General features: G+C 36.7%; 1 protein-coding gene across 1 annotated transcript in view; it reads right to left on the reverse strand.

Annotated features, from left to right (window-relative positions):
* Nucleotides 1-27,273, reverse strand: part of NELL2 (neural EGFL like 2) — a 139,831-nt gene that overhangs the window by 63,385 nt on the left and 49,173 nt on the right. Inside the window, exons 10-12 of the mRNA XM_015854888.2 lie at nucleotides 15,442-15,533; nucleotides 12,631-12,733; nucleotides 9,446-9,574 (exon numbers count right to left, since the gene is read on the reverse strand). Of these exons, the coding sequence (XP_015710374.1) occupies nucleotides 9,446-9,574; nucleotides 12,631-12,733; nucleotides 15,442-15,533 (324 nt within the window). The remainder of the gene's footprint in view (nucleotides 1-9,445; nucleotides 9,575-12,630; nucleotides 12,734-15,441; nucleotides 15,534-27,273) is intronic.

Raw genomic sequence — 27,273 nt, forward strand, 5'->3', positions numbered from 1 at the left:
ATGTGAAGAAAATAAAAGTACTACAGCTACTACTTCTTTATTATCTTATATTGGCACCAAAACACCCCAAGCAACTGTAAAAACTCCATTGCTCCACATCATGGACACACATCTGATAAGAGGTTGCTTTTATGAATAGTTTGCAAGTTTATATTAAATTACACTGCCAGTGGACACAAAAGATAATTAATACAAAAAGAATAATGCAGCAATCAAATGACTTGTTGCAAAAAACTAACAAACAAAAACAAAACCAAACAAAAATGTGTAATTCCATTCCCCCTCTAGAACTCTACACGTTAGCTTTGTATATATTCAGTTAAAACTGATAGATTGAAGATTGAACTGGGGCGGAGAAGAAGTTCAGTACCTGTTCTTTTAACACTACCAAAATAGAAGTCTTTTTGTCCTCCATACCGGTTGAAACACCGGTTTAGCCTTTTATTCACCTTGAGACGCAAATGTACTCATACAACAGAAAACCTGATGTATTTCTTTATCTATGAAAGCCTACAACATTTCTCTTAATTTACCTTAATAAAAGCCTTCTTAGCATATTAATGCCCATTAATGTCTTACTGCTTAGCCAATAAGATCTTTAAGTCCATCAGTTCAATGGAATGGATGCACTACACCAATGCTTCTAAAGATCCAACAATAAGGGTTCATGTACCTTAAGTCTGTGATGTGATGCTGAGCCACCAGCTAGGACATACTGACAACAACGTAGTCATGGAGAATATCAACCTGCTCTGCTGCCAGTGGAGTAGATGAAAGAGGTACCTCTGGGAAAATTGGTTAGTGCAGATGTATTTGGAATCTGCACTTCAACTATTTACTTATAGATGCAAAAACTTCTAAACCAAAGTCCTCTTCTTTACCACTCAAGCAGTTACAAAATTTATGCAAAATACATAATCCAGGAAAATTTTCCCTACTCCCCTTACTGCTGTACCCTAATGAGTTTGCTTCCCTAGAATGAAAACCCCAGTTATGTTTAACAATCCCATTAATAAGAAAAAAATTGATCTGTAATTTATAAGTCATTGCTGACCAAAGCCAACAAAGATTCTCCTTAGGCCTCAACATCCATCATTACCCTTATCCTCCCCAAAAGCCTGCCAGAACAAATGAGACTGGTACTAACTCAGTAAATCTGTGCCGCAAAGTGAAGAGGGAAATCTGCTTCCAGAATTGAGGATCCCTTGTAGATAGTGTCTTGCCTCCAGTCATTTTCTTTAAAATTCACTGGTTATCAAGCATAAAAGGTCTCCTTGGTCACATTTACAGAGGCATATGGCTAGCAGGGAGAAGCTCTTACAGGATTTTTGCAACAGATAGTATTAGGTACATAGGAGGACAACAAGCAGGACCATTAAGGGTCATATATATGAAAATGTATTTCTAAGTGCATTAAAAACTACTCTGCACATGAGAGCAGAGTAGTTTAGACCTCCTATTAAAATTCAAAAACAGAAAAACTTTTTTTGTTATAGAAGGATCCATCTTGACAGCCCATAAATGGGAAGTTCCACGTTTACCTGCTGAGCAGGGCAAAGTTTTTCCACCTTTCTCACACAAATTCATCAGCAAACATCCATGCTGACCTGAAGGCTACACTGCTAAGTGCAAGGGTGTCATTTGCTCACCTTTCCTGTGAGCCTGGGACCCCTCTGTGAGAATTCCAAGGATGGATGCCAGTATTGACAGTCACTGCAAACAGACTTCAGTTTATTATTTTTATCACTACACTCATAGAAGTAGAATCTGTTCCCTGACCTAGAAAAAGGGCATCGGAAGATCAGTAGATGCTAGTCACCTGGTAAGGGAGGACAAAAGAGGAGAATGAACAGTGAGCAACCAACAGCAACCACTGCCGGAGAAAATGTGGATTCAAAATCAACACAATCTCTCCTGCACAAAAGAATAAAGTTGACATTTTCCTCTCTTTATCTTCCCTCCACTGACAACAGTCCTTTTCCCAGCTTCTCTGGCACCTTTCACCTGTCTGAGTAACTTCTGCCATGTCTCCTTCTTTGCTCATGTTCCTTTTCCTCCTGTTTTCAGCCCATCTCTCCCCAGCTTCTTCTACTTAAAAGAGACAGAGTAGGCTTTACTAGCTTTAAAGCAAGTTCCCATTGGCTCACTCACCTGTAAAAGTATTTGTTTTCTTCTTTTTGCCACCAAGCATACCAACTCATTCTCACACTTTTTCAACTTGTTCAAGTTTTAAACTCCCCACTCCATTGCTTCCATAAAAACGTTCATAGTAGGGTCTCTCACAGTTCCCCAACAGTACTTATAGACACTTATTTTCTCCAGGCTCCCTTCACCGTCACCATATCTTGCACACTTAGTTTTTTACACTAATCACTTCCTGTACACACCATTTCTCACCTGCAGTCTAAGCAAACAAAACACCTCTGGGCTTTAGCCAAGCCTTTGCTGCTTCTCCTCCCACCAGTCTTCTTAGGCTCTCCATCATCAGTTGAACCTAAAGTTTAACTACCACTCTTTCTATAGTGAGTCACAAATCAACTGCTGCTCTTTTGTTTCACTTTACCATATCCAGCACAGCAGATTTTCCAGTTGACATATTCCACTTCAGTCAAAATTGGGTACTTTCTCACAGTCTCCTGTGCTATTTATCCCATCTGACCGCACTGCCTAGCTGTCATCACTCACACCTTGTAGATCATTGATTCTTTCTTCTCTTCAAATACACAGTCCTGTACCAAACCAGTTTAACGTTATCAACAGATAGTAAAAGCCTAGAAAAATTACTCAGTGAAAATGTGTATGTTTTCTGACTTTGCTGGCTTTCTTTTTCTGTCACTTTTTTCTTCATTTTTAGATTTACCTTTCTACAGTTCCTTCAAAAGAGGGAAAAACTAGGACCTGAGTCACAGTGTAACTATTCTTGTGCATCAACTGCAAAAAAACGTATCACATGTATTGAGTTCAAACATATAAAATAAAAAATTAAGTATACATGAAAAAAAAAATAAAAAAAGGAAAAAATACTTTCCACCATCCACATTACCCTGCTTCCAGCAAAAAAACCTGAGCCACTGTCTCACTGTAATGATGTACAGAGAGGATAAGAGCTTAACATTAGAGGAAATGGGCAGCCACTTGTGTCTATTGATTTTTATTGAATTATTAATGGATCTTAAGAGAAACTGAGTGAGTTGGATTATAAGCGTTAGCACTCTTGTAATTGAACTAATAAGGGGTTGTTTTAGCTTGACTAGACTGCTAAAGCACCAATTAGACTAAAAATAAATTCTAATTATTGAATTCTCATATAAGCTGTGCTCTTTTCTTACCCCCACTTAAACTGCATACTTAACATATATACATCCATACATGGTACACAACTTGGTGGTCTTCCCTTTACGTTATTTTAAATCGCTGATCCTTGGCTGAAGTTCATGATTTTTCTGCCTGACTCCTACAGCTTGAGAGCAGGCTATTAGAATTGAAAATATGCTTAAAATAAAGTCAAAGTCACTCAAGGTCTACAGTCCTTGACAGAAGCTCCAGATAGCTTTGAAAGGATACAATACAACATTATAGCATTTCAGAAATATGATTTTCAACAGTACAAAGACTTGTTTTTATTTCACTTTGCCCCAGTTTTTGAAAGAGAAGACAGACTGTTGAGAAAAAACTGTCCTTGTTAAACATGCAGTAGGAGATAGTAGTGCTCAGCAGCTTCCCATGCAAGTCAGACTCTTGGAAGAAAATGCAATCTTCGTTTCAGCCTCATGAAAACATTGCTGGACTCCACAGACATTATGCATTTTAAAAATATATATCACAGGAAATTTTTGAAAACAAATATTGTCTGCCATCATGTAATGTTTTACTTGGCAAACTGTATCTTCTTACTATTTAATTTCTTATAATTAATTCATATGGTAGTGTATACATGATAAAACAAGTAATTATATATAGCTATCTGTCAGACATGAAAGTATCCTGGGGGCTCTCCTTAGGCACCAAATAACTAGGCTGATGTAGCTGCACATTGAGAATAAAAATGATGTTGCATATGATTAATTAGTGAATTCCAGAAATCAGAATAAGTTACTGAAACTACAGCTCATGATCCATTTCCCTTCAGCAGCACAGTGTGTTTGATATAAGCCCATTAATTTCAACTGCTAAACAAATCCTTTTAAAAAATGTATATATATATGTCAGCATCTCATCATTTTCAACCATGAATTTCAATAATTCTCTTAATACTTTGTTTTCCACTATTCTGAAAAAGAATGAAGAATGAGAGTATTTTTATGAATAAACTATTAGTATATATCAAACTGTACCACATGTGTATTTTAAAACTTGTCCTCAGAAGAAAGATGTATGCATATAGGATAGAATCTATGCTAAGGGACCATGTGGGTGGGTTAGACTGCATTTGAGTTTGGGCATAATGTAAAGCATGTAGCATATTCCCACGAGCTATTCAGTAAAATACTGTCTTATCTACAAAAATAAACGTCAGTATCACAACTCATCTCTCAAAAGATGCCCAACCAGCTGGAGTATCATAACAGATACAATTTCTGTGGCTGCTATTGCCCTGCGTGGTTTATAAAAGTCTATATTTTAAATGTACTCTGGTTGAATGTCTATCATCTCTGTGCATTTGTTACAGCTCTTAAGGATCCATCCTCTACACACCACAGGATGTACTGCACATATAGACTGAGGTTGGAAAAGTTACATAGGGATTCATGTACCCTTGAGCACAGTGGAATCATCTAACTCTTTCAGTAGTCATACCACAGCTACAAATGAAACAAGAACAAGATTAAAGTTTCATTTGTTTTCTCTCTTATTTAGATTGCCAATTCAAACACTTCTTATGAATACATTTGCCTTAATTTCTCTTTACAGAAAAACACAGCATGTGTTTTTATTGCAAGGAGAAAATGGTTAATGATGTGTAGGAGAAAACCAGGAACCAGAAGTGTATGAGCTTAAAAACAATTCTACAAAAATCCCTTTGTAAAGATATGTTTCAGGTGCTTTTTTTCTTAGTAAAACCATTGTCACATCCTTCCCATAGAAGTAATTAAAATCAAATAACATTGAATCACAACCTGAAAACTGTAAACGTACAGACTTTGCCATTGTTATAGGCAGTGGAGCTGCTGGTGCACAAGTAAGTACCATGCTTTGTGCACCAGTGACAAGCATATTTCCATTACGTCCTAAGTTAAGAATGTTTTATCATCTTCCTGAATAAGAACTGAGGCAGATAAGCCACATCGATACATCAGAATTCATCACATGTAGATTTCGCAGTTACATAATGATGGAAATAAGTTGGCATCTTCTGCCTTTGCTAAGAAAAAAAATATTAATAATTGATAATGCATTAACTGCTTAATATGAATATTTTATGTTTAATATAAATACTTTAATTGCTTTTTAATAGAGATTTGAGAGGAACATCCTGCCTCCCTGGAATGGATGCTTTTCTATCTACTTTATTAGCTTTTCAATCCAACTCAAAACGACAAGGAAATGATTCAAATACTACCAGTTGATGTAGATGAGGAACTTTATTTCTTAAATATATGAGATATTGTTGCCACAGCTCACTTGGAGGGAAAAAAAAAAAAAAAAGAAAAAGAAACAAGATTTGTAAGAATTTAGGTAAGAAGAGAGAAATCTCAGGTGAGTTTCTCACCTCAGCAAAGCAGTACTACAGAGCTCCTAATTAGGACTCACCCAAAGAATATTGTGCATAGAGAAAAGACAGCAAAGCTAGCAAATAGCATGGCATTAATTACTCACAAGCTTTAAAGTAATATACTTAGATACTCAGGGCTTTATCTGTGTTTCAGATATCATCATCTAGTCTACTCATATTCTTTTCAATATTATACAGCCTTAAAGAGAAAATGTGTCATTGATTACTGCAGAAGGCCAATATGATTCAACATATCCTACTGCAATTTGGACCTCCTGATGAGGTCCAACCAAGCGCTGTTTCTAACCTACTTTGGAAAGACATGGTTTATCCTCTAAGACTTCTCACTCCCTTCAACCAAAGATTATTAAAATCAAGACAGCTTATTCAAATGCAGATCTCTACGCTGAAGACGCCCTTGAGTCACCCCTCAAGAGAAAATTATCAGTAAAACTGATAAAATTCTCAAATGTCGACAAAGTCACTCAGTCTTTGGTATTATCTCAGCTGCCGTTCTTGAAATCGGGACAAACACAGCAACAGAGAAGAAACTGGGAGTGTTACTGAAGGAAAATGGCAAGTTACAAGAAAAGTGGAAAAAATGTTTTCAAAAAAGGTATGTTTAATAATACTAAATGCTCCCAAATATTGTTGAGATAAGTTTGCTATGTCATGTTCTGTGCAAGAAGTACAACTGAATCCCCATGTATTAAAAGATGAATGTTGTGGCCCTCACAACCATGACTTAGATCTGGGACTGTGGCCAGCAATCAAGCACCCACCAGTAACTCATTCCTCTCCATCATCAGGAGAATCAGAAGAGTAAAAGCAAGAAAAAAAATCCAATGGATTAAGGCAAATTAATCAATTTAAGTAGCGAAGGAAGCAAAAAAAAAAAAAAAAAGGAAAAATAAGAAAATGCAAATGCAAATGCAGTAATTCACCACTTCCTGCAAGCAGACTGATGTTCAGTCTCCAAGCAACAGCTGCTTTAGCTTCTATTGCTGAGCATGAGGTTATTCCATGACATATATCTATCTGACCAGCTGGGGTCAGTTCCCCCATCTGAGTCCCCTCCCCTGCCTTTGCCCACCTCAGCCTACTCGCTGCTAGGGAAATGAGAAATAGAGAAGGCCTTGACACCACACAAGCACTGTTCAACAGCCAAAACGATGGTGTGTTATCAGTAGTGTTACAGTAAAAATCTAAAAGAGCACTTAGTGCTTACAAAACACCACTACATTCTCCCGTATTCTTACTCAAGCTTACCACCCTCCCTATTTAATCAGCAGTCTGTAGTAATGCTCCTAAAGTGAAATCAGATTTTGCACAGAAATAATTGAGCACTATTTCTAACTCAGAAACTCCAATTTCAAAAAATTCTTCCAGTCATTGTCCCCAAAATCACAAAGACACCTCCACATATATATGATTTGAGAAATGATGCAGTGTGTGCATATAGTTTAAGTTCAAGGATGGGAGATGAACACTTGCAGCTGCCACAAGCAGATTATTTGCAAACCATCTTATTTCAGCTGATGTCTAGTCTTGCTGCCTGAGTAAATTTCACTCTTCTGGGTGCACCAATATATCCTGGCAGCTAAGAGTCACAAACAGTATCTTTAAAAATTTCTTCAGTGTAGATCCACCACCTCAAACACAGTGGGCACTCAACACTATCTCAGATATATCATGGAGGGTGGTTATCATTTTGAGACAACTGCCAAGAATTCAGTATTCAAAGGCACCCATGCAGCATAATCCATACCCAACCTATCCGGAAGTTATCCCAAAACACACAACAACCTCAGGCAGAAAGTAGATTTCATAGTAACTGTTATGAGGCTTAGAGCATGCAAATGAGGAAATCCCAGCTCTTAAAAGTATTTCATTTAACAGTCCTCAAAGGAAAGTTAAATGTGACACAAATACTAATAAATAATATTAATACAAAGCATAAAGGCATCTACCATAACAGTATCTAAAGACATCACATAGCTTTGGAAAAGCATTAGTTATTTCTAGGACAGAACTGAAACTCTTGCAGCATTCAAAGAAAACTTACACAGCTTTTAAACACGAATACTGAAGCCAGCTTCCAATATTTTTATTTTTGTTCTACCTTAAGGAGAAGTTCTACCAATGGGAGCAGAAATAATAATATTTCTAAACAGGTATTACAGTCTCATTGGTTCCCTGCCTCTCCACATCCATAAGGTTACATCTTGACCTTATTCCCCCTGTTGCCAGCATTCACCCTCTACACTCAGTCAGTGATGACCAGTCAAAGCCTTCTGTTGACTCATATGCAAAAGGTGTACAGTTCCAGTGTGTGCTGACAGTATGGGACTCAATGAACAACACAGCCCTAACTTCAGTCTTGGCTAAGAGAACCCCACCTGGCAGGTTCTAAATCATATATGGTTTTAGGATGTCATTTTCTATATCTGTATACATGATTAATTTTGTAATATGATTAATTCTGGAAACAATGTCAGATGCACAAATAGAAGCATATAAGCTAAGAAATCTTCCCAAAAATTTGTGAATTCACATGAATTCACAAACCACTATATCCATTTATAATATGGATGCACTGATCTTGCATATGATAATCAACTGTGTCTTCATCTAAACATTTCACCAACAGCAATGATCAAGAAGCTTTCTATTTTGTACTTGTTACATGCCTGGCAAGTTCTTCTCATAGCAACAGACTCTAATTTGAGTGATGTGGAGATCACTAAGAGCATAAATTGTTTTTCTGCTTTTCAGTCAACGGGGAAAGAATGCAGCTGCAGGGAAAAAACAAAAAACCTTCTTTAAGCACTTGATTTTGCCATGATTCCATGGCTTCAGTGCCCCCCGCAAAATGGAAATGGCTGATGAGTTCCCTGAAATGCAGATCTGCAACCTTAGCCTCTGTGTAAGTCCCCAAGGAATGTGTGACAAAAATGACTGGTGCTGCAACAAAGAACAAGCTACACAGCTTGTCCTGGTGTCAGATGCCTGCTGGGAGGTTTATTTCTGCATGGCTTTTAGTTCTACTTACAGCAGGCTTCTATCAAGTGACTTACACATACACTAAGCAGAGATGATGCTCCTTTCATGAAAACAGACATGAATTCTCAAATCTAACTTTACAGATAAGCATTAATGCAGCTACTAATTTAAGTAAGCCACAGGAATTAACTTTTGCAGAATTCAGCTGAAGGAACTTCTTAAAAGGCCCCAATCCGTCCCATTTACTTGTCTGTCACCAGAGAATAGTTCTGGTATTAGGTGGTACTACAGAGTACTGTAGACTACTCAGAGACACTTAATTTTCAGATCAGCTGGCTAAATCTGAACCAAATTGGTACTAATGGTGTGGGCTTGCAGAATCAGAGTTTTCATGAGAAAGAGTAACAGCAAAAGGAAGACTGGCTTTCAGTGCTGCAGTGGGGATGTTTTGTCTCACAGGATTACAGGATAAGAATGTAAAGATATGAATTTTAGCAAAACCTCTTCTGATTAAGTAGCTGGTTGTTCCCTGTTATCAGAAGAGCCTCTAAAATTATAAACCACTGCTCAATATAACTTATTATTATTATTATTTTAGCTTATTTATTAATAAGCTGTCTAACTCGTTCATCACATTTAATAGGCCCATCACTCTAACAACTCATGAATCAATACAGTCTTCCCACAGCAAGTTACACAGTGGAGCTGAGCATCTTTGCAAGGCATTACCTTCACAGTAGGCATTGTCCTCTCGAAGGGCCCTGAAGCCATCTCGGCAGCTACAGACAGCTCTGTCATCTAGGTTCCGGCAGACAGAATGCTCCATGCAGTTATGTCCTTCAGTGCAAAAGTCATGGCCTATTCAGAAACAAATATGATTGAGGATTAAAAAGAATCCAGGGATTATAAACCACCCCTGTCAAAGACAGTGCTATCTTTTTCCAGTAAAGTCAAAGAGTACTTTTCTATTGTTCATGAGATACAGAAAACCAAATTGTATCAAGCATGCAGCGGATGAAAGGAGCAGTAAAGGCCACGGGATCAGACTGTCTCTAGGTCTTTGCTTCAGTTTCAGGTTATGCCATTAATCTGAAGGCAGCTGGATAGGTGGCTTGCTAAAACCTGCTTACCATCTCTTTGTCACTGTTAAACACTTTTACAGGACATTTCATAACAATGCATTTTTCTTCCTTCAGGCTTCTTGTTGGTTTTGTTTGTTTGTTTGTTTTGTTTTTGTTGTTTGTTTGTTTGTTTTTATTGTCGATGGTTTCTCTTTTTTTGGCCAAACTTTATAAAAGAGCTCAGTAGCTTAGACATTCATTAGCTCATTTACTAATGGAATTACTTTTTTTTCCCCCCTAGCACTTACGTTCCCAAGTGTTTTTGCAATCTTTCCCCATTTAACTAAAAGTCTTTGATTTACATTGACGTGTTTTGCTTTACTCTTCACTTTATCTTTTTCTTTCAAGCTCCACTGACTAAAAACTCTTCCCAGATTGCCTCTGCCACTTCATTTAAGAGAAATTTATTCTTAAAAATCTTACCTTTTGGCCTTCCTTATTTTCTTCTACTCTTAATTTACTATTTCAAATGTTCTTAAGTGTGTTTTCTATGGCAACTTAATCATAATTAATTAATTTTTGAGATTCTGAAGTTCTTTTCCAAGCTAAAAGATTTAGAATGAGCCTTTTAACTCAGTAGGTTGTTGTTGCTGTTGTTGTTTTTTAATATCTTATATTTGCTCTCACTGAAATTTATTTAATAAATCAGCCTTTATTATGCCATATCCAAGATGGCTGCAGTACCTGACTTGAAGATTCCAAACTTCCACATCTTTCTATTAAGGTATGATGTTTGTCTCCATTATTTTCTCAGCAGTCTTATTTGTTTAACATTTTCCTCTTTAACTGAAACATCAGAATTGGTCAATCAGCAATACTTCAATGGTCTTTGCCAATAATTCTGTCCTTGTTTCAAAATCTCCCATGGGAGAACTGAGGAACCTGGGTCAGGTTCAGGGCACCAGACTGGTGTAATAGCAGCAACTCCGAAAAGTAAGCGAGTTAGGATCAGGTTGTGACACTGACTTCTTAGGAAATAACAAACAAGTATTTGCTGGAGGTAGAGAATATTATTTTTAACACTCCACTGGGCTTCTGCTTCAAATTTTGATACAAATCATCTTCTATCCCTAAATTACATGAGTATGTTGTCATCAGAAAAGTCTGGGAAGAAAACTCTAACTCCAGTTTTGAACATGGGCAGATCATAAGCAATGTGAAGCAATAGAAATCACACTGAAAAGGTGAAAAGAAAGGTAAGTCCATACAGGCAAAAGGTTTTAGTAGTTAAATTCAATGACTGACATAGTCATGATACAAACATCACTGTAGTGAAGTCTGATTATTACAGTTCTTTCTTTTCTGCTATAGATAAAGAGACTTGGCTAATTTTATTTGTGTGATATTATTTACCATAACTACTGCAATGCTGTTGACTAACATAGTATTTATGTTAAGAGCAAAAAGTTCTGTAGTTCTACATGCATTACAGGCTTTTCAGTATTCACTGATGATAGCAAAAATATGTGTCAAGAGCAACCTCTGCCTATAGTGATATCTGCGCTTTGACCTTTTGTTGTCTTCCTCGTTGAAGTCTGAGTCAATAAGAAAGCAACAGTCATACTTTTTGATTTCCTGGTCTGGAATTCTTTGTATCAGACTGGCATTTCATACCTAAGAATGTATGTGCTATTCAGGAAGTGGATGATAGGATTGCTTTGTGGGGGTTTTTTTGTTTGTTTGTTTGTTGTTGTTTTCTAAAGATTCTTAACATTCATGTCTCAGCTGTATTAATGTTGCCATTTAAAAAATGCTTCTTTTTTAAAGAATAAAATCTATGTTCCAAGAGAAGCCATGGTAGCATCGTTCAGGTAGGACTGAAAATGATCAGAAAGCACTAATCTGACATATATTAAAACTTTCTAGCTCTGCCAGGCAGTACAAACACAGAATTATTTTCTCTAAACCACACAAGATTTTATAGATAATTATCATGAAAAAAAATTATTTTTTACTGTGATAGTCTTCAAGAGCTATCATCTTTTCTTAAGCTCTTTTCTTCTACTTTCTTATCTCTCTACTTGATGTCATTAATCATATCCTTCGTGGTTCCACTGAGCAGCAGCAAAACAAGTCTAGCTATATTCTTTTCACTGAAGTGTATCTAAAGTCAACCCAAGAATCTAACATATTCTTTCATGCCAGGTACCAATTTATCATTATTTAACTTTAGGAGAAGTAGACATATCCACTTGAAGTTGCAATTGATTATATCTTTGAAGACACTGATATTACTCCAGATCAAAAGACTGGACTCAAGACAGAACACTTTCAGCACCTTTGGAAATGACCAGTACTTGTGTAACAGATAAAGTCACACAGTGTACCAAACAGCACTAAAAGGTTCTGCTTGTAGATGCACAGTACAACTCCAAACAAATCAACACTCTTTGAACTACTGCACAGCACAAATTGCTCTCCAAAGCAGACATCTCAAAGCACTTTAGAAAGATGCTGGGGAACGCATTTTTCCAGTCTCATTTTGTTCAGACACCAGAATGAGCAAGAGGTAGAAAATCACTAATGATGCGTACAATTCCTTTGATTTTTCACCCACATCAGGCTAGAATTAAACACAGAGGAGCCAGGAGCCAGTGAATATGCCTTACAGAATTTACACTATTAGATACTTTACAAACAACTTTTAGACATCATGATGCAGGAACTGTCTATTCAGATTCACAAAGTCTATGTGTAGGAGTGTCATATCCAAAAAAGATCACAAAAAAGCCTGTGTAATCTATAAGAAAACAAAACTTCAATGAGCTTATATATGTCCTGCTATTTTCTTACCTTTACAGATTTTGCAGCAACTGTGAGATAATGGGATCTGTTGAGATTCTGGGCAGTTCAAAGGTGGACAACTGTCTTTTGGAATACGCTGCATTTTGTGGTCCTGTTAGATGGAAGCAATTGGTTGTGGTTGCGGAAGAAGATAAAGGGTAACTTTAGTTGGCTTTTGGCATTGTTATGTAGAAACAAAAAAAGTACTTATACTAAACCCAGACACCTGTAAAAACCATTTGAAAGGACAGCACAGCACAACAGGAGCATCAGGAACTATCCTGTGCTAAAACCTTTCCAAGTAAGAGAAAGTATAGAAGCAGTTCTCATTCTTTATTTTAGCTATCAGGCAACTTGCCAGGCACTGATTCCATCTTAGGGAAAAGGTTTCCTATTACACTTGGACCAGCATCTGGAAGCATCTAATGCCAAGATGTCATCTGAACATCTTCAGACACTTAATGCAGGTCACACACAATCACTGCAGTATGACCATAGTGAAATGCCTATCTTAGCAATCAGGCTGCCACAGAAACACCACATTTAATATCTTCTGATGTGCTCCATTCCTGATAAAGCGAAAACAGAAACCAAAGCAAACAAACAAACAAAGCAATAACACATTCCTCCTATGCCATGGAATCAACAATTCAGATAAAATATGAGCTCACTGAATTCAGGGCCCTGTATTTCTGCATGCAAAGAAATGCCTAGTGAATATGTTATTGCATGTATTATTATTACAGGTTTAGCATATGATTTTAATTCATCTTTAAACACAATATATAGAAATGAAATTAAAATTAACACCCAAATTTTACCTTAAACAATCCAGCCCAAACCTGAAATCACACTAAATAAAGCCAGATGCTGATGTGTACTCTAAACCAAAACAAACAAAAACCAGCAGTCTTTCAAAATAAAGAAAATAACTTTCAATATAAATAACACTGGAGTAGTCTGGAATGCTTTTTTTTTAATTATTATTATTATTTTTAAACAGATTTTAATTTGGTACAGAATCTCTACTTCACTTGTCTTACAATATTTAAACAGAAAAGTGCATAAGTGCATGCCTACAGCACACACAATTGCTGTTTATGATGTTTAAAATTACGTGCACCTTGAAAGAAGGAATTCTGCACACCACCTTGATAGTTCGCCATAGGCCTCCAATCATAAAATCAATACTTGTGCCAGTCCTATCAAGTCTGTCTTGTGTTGGGGTAACAAATTATATCCCTTTACGACAACTCCATTGTCACTATAATAGTGCCAACATATGACTTCCATGACACTTTAAAGTGCAGGGATATTCTACTCTGAAATGCTATTCACAAAGTTGCTCATCAGAAATGTGTACTTCAGACCACGAAAAAGGATATTATGAATCAAAGCTGCTGCTTAATATTTCTACCAGGACAAGCAGGCAGTTCACTAACATCCAGCATCATCCAGAAAACACAGATGAGCAACAGAGCCAACAGAGACATTTTGTTAATAGTGTGTATCTGCTACATACAAGAAAGATGAAAGATTTAACTTTTGATGACTGCAAATTAATCACAGAATTAATATCTCAGGTGCCACACTGAGAAATATAAGCTCACAGTCCCGAAAACAATATGACTGAAACATACATCTCCAAAACCATTTTTTGTTCTCCCTCCTTTTTTTCAAAAGATTTCAAAGTACCCACTCAGAGAATTAAGCTCAGATGAAAAGCAATGACAGTAGGACAATGGTCACCAGTTTTTCTTTGTAAGATACGCACTTTCTCACAAAGACATGAAGATATTTGAAAATTGCCAGGAATTTGCCTGGCGGGTGGATGGAGGCTCTCCCTCCAGGAGCAAACAACCAGGGCACATCAAAGGGAAGGCTGTAAGCAGGCTTAAGAGCAGAGGACAGAATCTGAACTCTATGTACAAACTGCCATACCATCATGACTTTGGTAGGTAGAAAGAATTTTATCCATCAGATTTTGACTCATTCTAGCTTTTGCGCAGCCATGGAGCTTGTACAGTGTTAAGTACATCAGTTAAACCCCCTGACCTCTGCTGCAGCTTCATGGAAGGAGTTTTTCCATGTTTCCTAAAAACATGCATTCAGTTTTTCAACCCCACTTGGCAGCATGCAGCTCCCTGCCCAGAGATATTCCCACCTGACCCCTCTGTCCCAGAAACAAAGCAGGGCATGCCACAGCAGGTGGGTGACTCAGCCTGCAGCCATGCCCTGTTGTATATGTTGCCCTCAGAATGCATTTGTGGTCTACAGTGCATCTTTATTCGTGCAGCATGATGAGGCCAACAGCATGGCTTGTTCTGCTTAAAAATCAAATGATAAGTCTTGTAATCTCCAACATAAGAAACAGAGATAGACATTCAACGTGCCCCTCTCTTTTCCTTCTTTTTCATCCATCTTTTCCACTCAGAATTATCCTGAAGCCTAAATTATGTCCCCATCATGTTTGTTCATCATTCGCACCTGGACTCAAAACTGTGGACAATAGCACTGCACATGTCAGTGGAAACAAAAAACAGCCTGGTGGGTCTTGTTACTGATGATGGGGAGGATATTTAAAAAGGAAAGAATGCAGCTCATCCGTCAAGCTGCGTAATCAAGGCTTGCAGCTATGCAAAGCAAATGTATTTGCAAAACTGACTGTGGAACTCAGAAAGACAAAACAAACATGGGACACCTGAGACGATTTTTTGGTTACCATTTCCTAGGGTGGACCTATCTGTATTTCAATAGTGGGACTTTGATATTTCTATCATATGATAATTTTTATTCTTTTTCATAAAAAAATGTTCTTACCTTGCACTCAAACAGAACACAGTCCCCTGAGCTTGAATACACCGTTTCTCTTTGTCCTTCAAAGTAGGTTCTGCCTTCAAATATGCACACCGCTTCAGGAGAAAATAAAAAATATCACAATGACTTTGTGTTAGTACTCTGTTTGTAGAACCTATGCACTTCTGTAGAGATAACAGCATTTTAGAATTTAAAAACTGATCCAGCTGCAAGAATATTCTAAAGTCACCTGCAGGAATCTGGATATCACAGGGAAAAAAAAGAAAAAAATCAGAGAGAAAAAGATGAGAGAACCACAAAGGCGTGTATAAATAGAAGGTGAAGGATGGTGGAACTGATGGTGAGGTACTCAGAGACTGAGAGGGCAGAAGGAATGCACTGCAGGTCACACTAAGAAGGTGTGGCTGCCTGCCTGGGTAAAAATAAAGCATAGAAAGGAAACTGGGGCCAGGAGCGATGCAGGGATGGGAACCACACTCAGCAGCCATGTAAAAAGCTCAGAGATGAACAAGGGGTTGGAGATGTGAGAGCAGTGCAGGCAACGTTAACAGATGACCAGTGTCCTGAGGAGGAATCCTGTCTGATGAAGGGCAATCGCAGAAGCCACATATTTGCATTTTGTTATCACAGCCATCTGAAATACCACCACAGACACTTCTAAGTTATGTAGCTTGATTATCTCCATTATTTACCACTACTGCTAAAATATATTAGAATATATGAATTTTACTACACAGGAACAGAACTACAGTGACCGTATTTATTTATTTTTCCATTTGAAATAGGTCAAACCACAAATGACAAGATGACCCAGGCCAGTTGGTTATGCCATGACCTGGCATCGTGCCACTCCTGCACCCTAACAATGGCAACATTACAGCACGTGTTGATGTGGCACATACCACAATGCTCACTGAAGTCCCCACTTGGTATTTAAAGGCTACATAAAATACCTGCAAAGCAAACCACCTCTTTGGGTTTTTTAGAAGTGTCTATTACTGTAACTACATTATGCAAAGTATAAACGCTAAGTAGTGTAGCTACTAGATGTAGGAAACAATGTCTGCCTCTGCTGCTGAGGACACAGTCAAGGCTGATCAGGGAAGTATAATCTTGAAATAACAAGAGTGGGTTAAAGTTCTAGAGTACATGTTTGAAGACTAATTCACTAAATCATTGCCTTGGAGATGTAAATCAATTTTACAGCAATTCATTGAGACAGATTTATCTATTTGGTTTAACAAGACAACAATTTGAAGACAATTTTAAAATCTCTGATTATGCAAGAGTTTCTATTGCCTGGCCTACATTAATTACCCTTACAGCTTTCCCCTTGGATTTTATTATTTATTTTTTACTTGCAGCTCCTTGATTTTGTAAACTTCTCATTATATTGTGAGCATATGACAAGTCATGAAACCAATATTTAAGAAGTGATAGGCAAAAACGTGACAAAAACGTTGTATGATGTTCCCAAATTTCCAAATGTGAGTTAAAATATCTTTTAAAATATAAAGTATCTTGTGTGAAATAAACATATGCATCCTTTTCCAGGACTAATATCACAATAAGCTTCAACATCCCAAATCTCATGAATGGCAGAGTTTGCTGTCAGACTCAGTGAAGGTTCTTAACAAAGGAGGGAGGCTTGGGCTAATAGAGGAAGGTTTGCATAGCATCGACAAGGAGGGATCACAGTGTTGAGAAAGCTTAGTACAGTACAGTGCTCTACTCAAGCTCCTCTAGAAAAGAAGTATGTGGAAAAAAAATCCACATAAATCTTTACTGGGGACTAGCAGATCTTGAATCCAGACAGGAGAAAGAAATCATTCAGTCATGTATGTCACTTCCTATATATTACTGGCCATGACACTAAGCCGAAATACTCATATATTAAGCCCTTTCCCCTGCCGCACACATTTCAGGCTTCCAATAAGTGCTGCAAATGACAAGAAAAAAAAAAAAACAAAAAACAAGTACAGCAGTATCTGAAGACCAGACAGTGGTCTGGACTGATAGCATATCCTTCTGCTTCAAACAAGCAGCCCATACCTGCTCACAAAAAAAAAAAGGCAAAAGACATCAATTATTTATTCTGTTGGAAGAAAATTCCCTCCTGAAACCAAAATATTTTCAGCATATTAATATGACAACCTATGCATCTTAAAAAATAAAAATAAAAAACATTAGTATCCGTGTTACCTCAAATCAGTCTGCTGAACCCAGTTACCTTATCAGCATTTGTAAACCTCTGGTTCTCCAGAGAAACTTAGTCAAGAAAATAAAAACTACCAGAAAACATCTAGTCTTGTGAAAAATCAGAAAGATATTTCTTATTTTACCAAAAATTCTTTCAAGTTTTTGGGAGTGAAATTTTCTTAACATGGTGCTGCGTTATCACAAACACATGCTTAACAAAACACATGGGCACTTAATCTACACCGGAAGCACTGGCTCATTGTTTAACATCACTTTAGTAATGGTCTAAGTTTGCCAGTGCAATTGGTTGTCCAATTTGGTGAGCACAGAGCATGTGTGGAAAGATTTCTAGTAAGATAAAGGTGGTAGTCTTCTTATCCCCCACTTTTCTCCTTGAAGAGCAAGGCCTACACCTCAGGCAGAGTGGCACAGCACACTTTTTCTGCCTCATGCCAGCAGCTGAAACAGCCAGTACACATCTCATGATGGTGATGCTTCATGTCTTTATTTTCCTACAGAAATAAAGATATTTCAACAACATGAACATCTGGACTAGAACAGTGTAATTGGAAAGTCCAGAGAAGATTTAATTTCTGCCTGTCTAGATGCTTCCCAGAATACTGTGATTAGTTTGTGATTGGTATCTCTCTGGGGAAACACATCATGTTTCATCTTCCTAACTCCTTTCATCTGACAGACCGAGTCACAGTCAAGAAATTACCCGATGATTAGTTGTTTCAGAACGTGATAGTTATTGCCTATGTAGGATTTCATCTACAGCTGAATTACACAAACCATTTCCTCTTGCCATCAAGCTTCCACTTACTCCTACTACTGAAAACAAAATATGTATTATTCAAAGCACAGTTTTCTAAGAAGGTGAAACAGGAAGCCTACAAAGCCCAGTAGGAAATTTGGCTATTCTTGATCTATTTATATACATATGATGATACAATAATAAGCATCAGTATGGTGTCTAAAAATATTATTAGCATGATTCGTTTATAGTCCTATGATTAATTTATGCAGGCGTAGTAATAATAATACAGCTACTTCTTCTAGTAATATTTATCACACCATGATAGCATGGCACATTCCTCACATAGATTCAGTGAAAAGAATTCTTGAACCCACTGGCTGTTGTGTTCACTCAGTGAATCACCTACAGTTTGTCAAACCATCACTTTCACAACACTTTTTTTCTTCCCACTGACCTCCAAATCACACTTTTCTTCTACAGTTATGTGTCTTTGAAATATCTACATAGAATCCATGACCCACCTAACACTTGTCTTCCATTCTCTGAGTTCACAGTACGTTACTTGTATGACTTCTCTCTTTTGTATACATATCATCTTTGATATCTAGATTGTTTTTGTCTTCCTCTGAGGAATGTCTCTACATTTCTGTTTGCTATCTAAGCCACTCTTGATTCAGACTTATCACCAACTGAAAGCAGAAAGTTTGAAAAGTTGATAAACTCCTTAATCCACTACATTTTCTTATATTCACAATTGTCCAATGAGTAGCAGAAATAACTGGGACCTCTGTGAAATCTTCCATTAGCTATGAAATCACAACTTAATTCCAGTAATTAATTCTATGTTTCTGCAACTTCACTCAAATATATTGCCAGGGTGGCATATTGGCATGGGGGAAGAGTATTAAGAAATAAATCTTGTTTGTTTAATTTTCCGACCTCTTCCTTGAAACTGTCCAGAGATCAAGGTTGAGGCACTGTATAAGACAAATCAATCCTACTTTGTAAGTTTACACAGTGTGGAACCTTTATGTGGCTTTATCTTAGAAATACAAAAATAATGGTCACCTTTCATGAATTTCTCTCTCTCAACTGTCATGCCATCATGAGACATGCTTTCACCCCTATTTCATGTATATTTGCAGGGGTGTCAGGCATTATTTCTTATGTGCTCAGTCACTGTTGCTCCTCTGTTGCTGCAGTCAGTGAGATTTGAGATTCGCTTCATCTTATGTCATCCCCAACAACAACTCAAAGTGATTTCAGACTTCAAGGAGGAAAATATACTGAAGGTGGTTTTTTTTCAGTCAATCACTGTTGAAAAGATATGTTTACATGCTCACCTTGCTCAGCTAAAAAATTAAATCTGACTTAAAATTTCTTTATGATAAGGAATCAATCCCTATCTGTATCTTATTTTATTTTTGTTAGCCAGAAATGCTGAACATCTCTATTGCATTGAGAACACAAATTGGTTGTCCTACAGTATTTTTTCGATCACTTAAGAGCAACTTTGATGTAAACCACCTCCATTAACAGGCTGTTTAGTCACATGGGAGAGATAATCTAAAATCACAACATCTTTCATCTACCTCTCATCTTTTCTACATTTTCGTTAATTGCTAGAAGGAAGTTATATAATTCATCTATCTAATATGTTCTTTGCAGGAAGTCTTCTGTGGAATTCACCAGAGCACTAGAACGAGAGCTATCTAAGGTATCCTTAAAGACCAAAAAATCATCTGAACATTGAAAAAAACCACATCAAAACATGACCCAAAATTCTGTTGGTTGAAGTTCAGCTGAGGCAAACAGACCTGACAGATGAGTAAAACTCAGTAGGCTGCAGGACAGGAAGTCTGGGAAGGAATATGCAACCAATCAAACCACTGGGCATCACAAAGCAAATGTGTGGGAATCTCTAGTTAAGTAAATATCTAAGATACTGGAAGATGTATGAGTAACCTATCTCAGATTTTTCCTGGAATGGCATGAAAGAAGCCAACAAGAAACAACTTGCTCATTTTCAATGAGTGAATAGATTTCTCCATAGAGAAATATTGTGTTAACATATAAACATTCTAGTCTGTGCAGCCAAGTATTCAAACTGCAGATGAAACTGGAAACAGCTAATGTAACAGATTTTTTTTTACATTAATCAGATAAGCCTATACTGAGATCAGTTAACTCTATTTTAAAGATAAATTAAAAATAAGAAAGATGTAAATATATAGAGAGCAAGCTCAGACATTTTCAGACGAGTCACAGAGATGCGTCCATTTCAATGCTTGGTTTTGGATGCTATTGTGACAACAAAGATTCAAGATCTTCCTCTTATAAGTGATTGAATGTCATAAACCATGGCAGAATTAGAAGAATTTCAATTTTCCCTCATGTAACTATGATGTTACTAATCAGATGATATATTTGAAATGAGAGAAATACTTTGAAAAGAAAAATCCTATATTCTGAAAAAATTACTTTTCAGCAATAGGGAAGATGCTTTACTTACTATTATCCCACATGCCTTGGGTACAATGAGTAACACTCATCAATTGTAAACTGTGGGATCAAACTTTTAGTGTTATAATCATACATGCTGAGAGATCAGCAGAAGTGTCCTCATCTTTACTGACCACAGTTATCCTTTCCTTTTTCCACTACTCAGCATTCACAATGCTATCATTTTAACAAATAGTAATGAGGATATTCTGTCCACATCTTCAGAAAAGGAAAAAAAAAAAAAAAAAAGCAGATTGAACTATCCTGGTTCAAAGAAGAGTTTTAATGAAGTCCTATACTTCACTTAGACCACTGCTGATAATATACCCATACATAAGAAACCTGGATACTGTCTGATGTTGGCTTCTCTTAAGAATGATGTTATTGCTACCCACACAGCAACTTTAACTTGGTTAGACATGGTAGCCAAAATATTTATGCTGACACACATGAACAACTTTGGCTTTAGAGCAACAGGCCAGATTCTATTTGTTAAACAGAGCTAGTATATTTTGGATTTTAATTGTAGGATTTTAAAAACTTGGGCATGACTAATGCAATCAAAATGCCCATCTACTTGCCAAATTAACTCTGTTGGCCATCCGGTGCTCAAATGACTTTCACAGCAAAATGTCAAAAATAAAATCTAAGGCCAAGACAAAAGTGTTAGGGTGTCAGAAGGCAAAAAGCAATTAAAGTCCCTATTAATTATATTATGTGACTATTGTATTATGATTTCATTAAAAGTTTATAAATTGCACAGCAATCTGCAAGACCAAGAGAATTCCAACGCAATCACTGTACACCTGCTTAATCCTCTTTAAAAGGGATTAGACATCTGATGGACTCCTTTCGACAGATATCCTTAAAAAGTAGTGACACGGTTGTATTTTAGTAGAGGTTCAAACATATTTGATTAAATCCTGCTAGGTACTAATCACAGGGAAATTTCTGTTTCAGTTCCACCTTCTTTTAGCTGGTATTGCCAGTGACTAACTACAAGAGGTGCTTTTCAGAATTGTACTTTCAGAAAAAAATGGTGCGGTGTAGGAAAATAAACATATATCTCCCTAAAACACCTTCTATTTCTTGATATTCTTAAACTCACATATACACCCATCAGAAAGCCTCAAGCTGTAGGGATCCATGTGCAAGATAAGGTCTGGTAAATTGATTAGAACTGTGATGAGAATTTATGCAAGCAACAAGGGTCTACAGAAGGTCGGTACACGTCTTAATCACTGTTTTAAGCCTATCGGAAATAAATAGGAATCATCAGCAGCATTAATTACTAGTTATCTTTTAACTATATTATTATAATAATTATTTAGATTATTTACTATTAATAATTATTTATTTGTTATATTATTATTATATTAATTATATAAGCAGGCTGTGTTCTCCATTGTCATGCTGTCATCTCAGACCACCAAAGAGTAAGAGGGCAGCTATTCCTGCAGCAGTATTTATGAGGGGTAACCGTTACCTGGTTTCTCAGGTAATTCAAACAGAGGAGAAAGAATTACACACTTTTTTTTATTATTATTGGGATGCTACTCATATTTTTGCCCTGATTTACCATGGAAAAGTAGAGTGTGCCAATTAAACATAACTTTTTGGACACATTTTTGTGCTTTACTACAGAGATGGTTATATTCTTCACAGATGAAGTGAGCATATACAGTAAAAAGTGACTTCCTCTAAAGGGCAGCATCCTCAGAGATTTTACAGTTTGTTTCATTTGACAGTGCTAAGAAAAAAAAGCCCGTGCAAACAGCAAAACTACAAAGTTTATCCAAAAATAGTAAATCTACTGGGGGTTGGACCAGGCGAATTCCAAAGGCCCTTTCCAACCTAAACCACTCTGTAACTCTGCGAAAAGAACTTGAAAGTGACATTTCCATACACTCAAGCCACTAAGGATACAAAAAAAATTCTATTCCAAAAGTGTACAGTTACTCCCAAATTCTTGAGGATTTAGATTAAAAGCCTGCACCAAAATTATTTATGCACCCGCAGACTTGACCCATATCTCAGTGACTGCCACAAATGCTACAAAAGTTCCCATTCCCAGCTAGACTCTCCCTTTCCCAGACAACTTACACAAGCACTTCAGCTAGAAATTGTGCTCTGACTTCGCCTCCCTGGTGAAGATGTTACATCCTGTGACTTGACATCATCTAACTCCATTACCTTCGCTTATTTTACTGTGTTTACTTTCCTCCCAAATCCTATCACTGTCACTTCCCCTGGAAATGGCAGCCCCTTGCTAAATTATTTATTACAGCAATAGTCACGTATACCTTATTTGCACAATGACATGGGCCAGGCCAATGCATTTAGAAGTTCCCAGGGGTGGATTAGTGCACAGATGGTGCACTATATCAATAGCTGTTGTTAGATCTCCAGTCTTTCAAAGCACCTGTACAGGTACATCTACATCCACAAAGGAACTGAGCAAAATTTCACACTCCTAACTCCTCCTTCATCCATTTTCATTCCTGCATAAGGAATCTGCCCATCCTCCCTTCCCTCTTCTAAGGCCTATCATCTTCCTCTCTCACTTGAACTGAAATGACAGGATTAGTTGGCACAATCACAGACACCCCAGAGAACTCAGCATCAGTTCAGCAAAAAGCTTTTAAAATAGACATCAAGGTAAACATATTTTTGGAAATCTTGATTAAAGTCAGTTATGCAAATTTGTTATATCCTCACTCTCAACATTCATTATCAAATAGCATTTAATCAAAAACTAATCTAAAAAAAAAAAAACAAAAACAAAACCAACAACAGTTGCTACCAAGAGTTGAAATTTTTCAAAAGACAATTTTAAATGCATAGAAACACTGAACATCATGTCTCTGCTTCTGAAGGCTGCTTGAATTTGCTGTTATCCACTTTGAATTCCCAAACATCAGTGTACTTCATGTAGAAAATCAGTTCAATACTTGAAAAATGTTAAAGCAGTAAGAGCAGATGCCCTCAGATTTTGCTTTGTCATCACTACTTTTTCCAGAATGCACCTGTTGATGCTCTGACCTAAATACTGGAAGACAATACATTGGAGTTCATAGACGCTGATAATAGGGCTATTCCTTTTAAGTCTGAAAAGTACATCAATGAGTGAAAGCCTCAGAGCTGATGATTCTAACAAAAAATAATTTTAAAAAGTAAGCCATACCACATTGGCTACCATTACCTTTCTATGGAAACTAAGAGTCATAATATATATATACATAGAAAATATTTCATTTTTTAGTAGTAATTTATCACCAAATCTGTCAAAAACAAAAAACAGTTCAACAATTTCACTGGTGCAGAAAAGAAATAGGTTCATCTTTGAAAATAATTCATTGCATTACCAAGATTCTCAGAAATGAGTGAGATGGGATGAATAACATTAAGAGAACACACTTCATGAAATTTACAAAACCTGTTCCCAGTAGCTTTAGTTTTTTCAAGTTCTTGAAAACACAAGACAAAAAATAACAGTTTATATCAAATAATTCTTGAATTTGTTTTCAATACACTACCAGCAAATACACTGTTTTCATTAGCTGCAGAGATGTGGTACAGATGTTTATCAGGATTCAAAATAGTAGAATTAAGATGACCAAACCAATAGGTAAGAAATTTGGGGTGGTACCCTGGTAAAAACGAGTAGCATATTTCCAAAGGAATAATCTGGTTTTGTTAGAGGAAATTTCATCCCGACATAGAAAATGAATTCACCTCTCATTGCCTGTGATCACAGCAGCTCAATATATGATGAGCTGCTTCAATATTTCTTAGGAAATGTGGGAAGCCATAATGCTGGCAAAGCTTTATTCAAGATTTAAGATAACATTATTACAATATTGAGTTAAACAGAAAATCAACATACATTCTCCTTCTACTTCCTTCTAAATTCTAATAACTATAGCAGCTAAACTGATGAGAATAAGTATCTTGAGAGAAAGGAGAAAAGGAGAATTTTGCACTCAAATGTTGAATAAATACAAGCAACTTGACATGTGCATTTCCTACAGGATATGAAAGTAAGACATAGTTCACAGTGCCAACAGCTCCAAGTTAGAGCTCATGAATGTCATAGACCCACCTGAGAGAGAACAGTCTGACAAGGCAATTCACTTATTTTATTTTCCCTTATTTTCCCCACGTCTTCGCTTCTACTTGCAGTATTTTATCTCTTCTGTTGTATTTAAATTTTCAAATCCTGAAGAACAGGGGATTGTACTTTGTGTACCCAGTAACTAGACTAATAGCTCATCATACATTCACTTCCTTAGGATTATACTTAACAGACCTCAAAATCCGCCTACATACCTTGAGAAGAGACTAGGCTTCAAAACATGGAATTTTATTAGAAAGTATGTAGGATGGGGCTCTTGCTGCCCATCGTTAGTTGACCACAGAAAAGAAGAATGATTGGGACTTGCTTTAAACATCAACTGGCAATACACTGGCAAATAGCTTCCCAGATGAAGCTATTGCCAGATGAGTGTTGCAAGTTACATACAGACTAGTTTTCAGAAAACAAAGCATGGACTTTTATTTGTTCCCTCTGCAAGAATTGACCTGTTACTTTCTCTGAGTATTTTGGGAGCCCAAGATGTCACAGTGGGAATGGGGACAAAGATACAAGTGTGTGAAACGAGTGAATTGGCAAGGTCATTTAACAGGTCCGTGAAAACGAGAGTGTAATTCTTTTGGGTTTTTTTATGTCTACTTTAAATACCTATTTTTAAATTGCATTTATTTACTTCCACATTTCCTCGGAGCAACTCTGCAGTAATGTTACAAAAATGATTCGGTGCATATATGTTGATATCATACCACCAACTCTATACGTACAAAACCATGGAAGTTCATGGATAAGATTGCAGCATTTCAAAGTCATGTTCTGCTACTGTTAAGCAGCATCTCTGAGAACATCCATTTGCAAGATTGTTTCACTTTCTGTGCTATACTCCAAATTGATTTCTCATTTAGGTGCCCTGAGGAACTACTAAGCTTCTAGATATAGCACGATGAAAACATCTACAAAACAAACATCCTATTCACAAGACTTTAAAATTGGCCCAGAGAGAATGCTGATCTTTGGTGAACATGAATAGAATCTAATGAGAGGGTGTAAGGAAACAGTATGTAAATATATAGCTCCTTGTTAAAGGAGTAGTAATACACAGGGAAACCAGCTTTCCTATCTGCAAAGCAATCACATACCAGAGGTATGTGCCTATTTTCCAGGTGAGTTCTGAAGACTGTCTTGCTTATTTTTGGGATAGTAAAAACTTAATCTGATGATTCAACCCAAGTGTTTTCTGCCCCTAATTTATTACATCAAACAAGGATATCCTTGTAATACCTTTCAAACACAATTGCAAATAAACATACACTGGGCACCAGAAATGAGCAAGATAAAAGTGCTGTTTTCCACCATGATTCCTTACAATGGTGCAAAACAGCAAACAATAATATCTTAAAATTTATTCATCTTTTGAGAAAAATAAAAAAAGAAATCAAGATATGGAATAATTTTGAGGGATTTAAAACAAACATCACTAATTAAGAACTAAATGAGATCCAGGAAACCAATCAATACTGTGCTTGGAAAAAAAGAAAGTTTACTCAGTTTTTACTGAGGTTTAGCAGAGGAATATCAGAATTTTTGTTCACAAACAAAAACTTTCAGAAATAATAATAAAGTAGCAGCAAAAAAATACTAGTCATCTACTCCATAAAAGAAAGGCTTTGGCTGGTTAACCTTCCTAAACGAAAAGGCAGAGCTTTCTTTTTAATGGAAACCAGTACAAAGGAAAAAAAAACAACTCCAAAAATGTTGGTAAAGATGCAAAACAATGACACAAAATGTGGAAATTAGGAAATTACTGCAGATATAGTACTGGGCACAGATTACTGGAGAATGCAACTTGCAGAAGCTTTTCTGAAAGAGGACTGAGATGTCTGTTTAGAATAGCACAGGTGAGGAAAACATGGGAAAGGAGAGTTACAGCATATTTCAGTTCAGATGTTGTATCTCACATGATCAAAAGCTGCTATTATTTCAAGTGGAAAATAGTTTCTACAAATGCATAAAGAGTGACCATTAACAGTCTGGAAATCTACAGACCACAATTCAGAAAACTGCAAGGAATGTCTGAGAAGAATGAAACGAGCAGTAGAAAGATAAATTCACTGTACATTTCCACTAGAAAATGTTTAGACATCTACATTCAAAAAGACTGAAAGTCAATGGTTTCAATTATTTTCTTCGTAAAGAGACAAATAAATCAAATGGTACAAAACATTTTGTTAAATTCAATGATTCCATTTCACCCATGTTTTTACTGTCCCTTCCTTAGACTGCC

Source organism: Coturnix japonica, chromosome 1 (genome assembly GCF_001577835.2).
Source record: "Coturnix japonica isolate 7356 chromosome 1, Coturnix japonica 2.1, whole genome shotgun sequence".
NCBI classification, from domain to species: domain Eukaryota; kingdom Metazoa; phylum Chordata; class Aves; order Galliformes; family Phasianidae; genus Coturnix; species Coturnix japonica.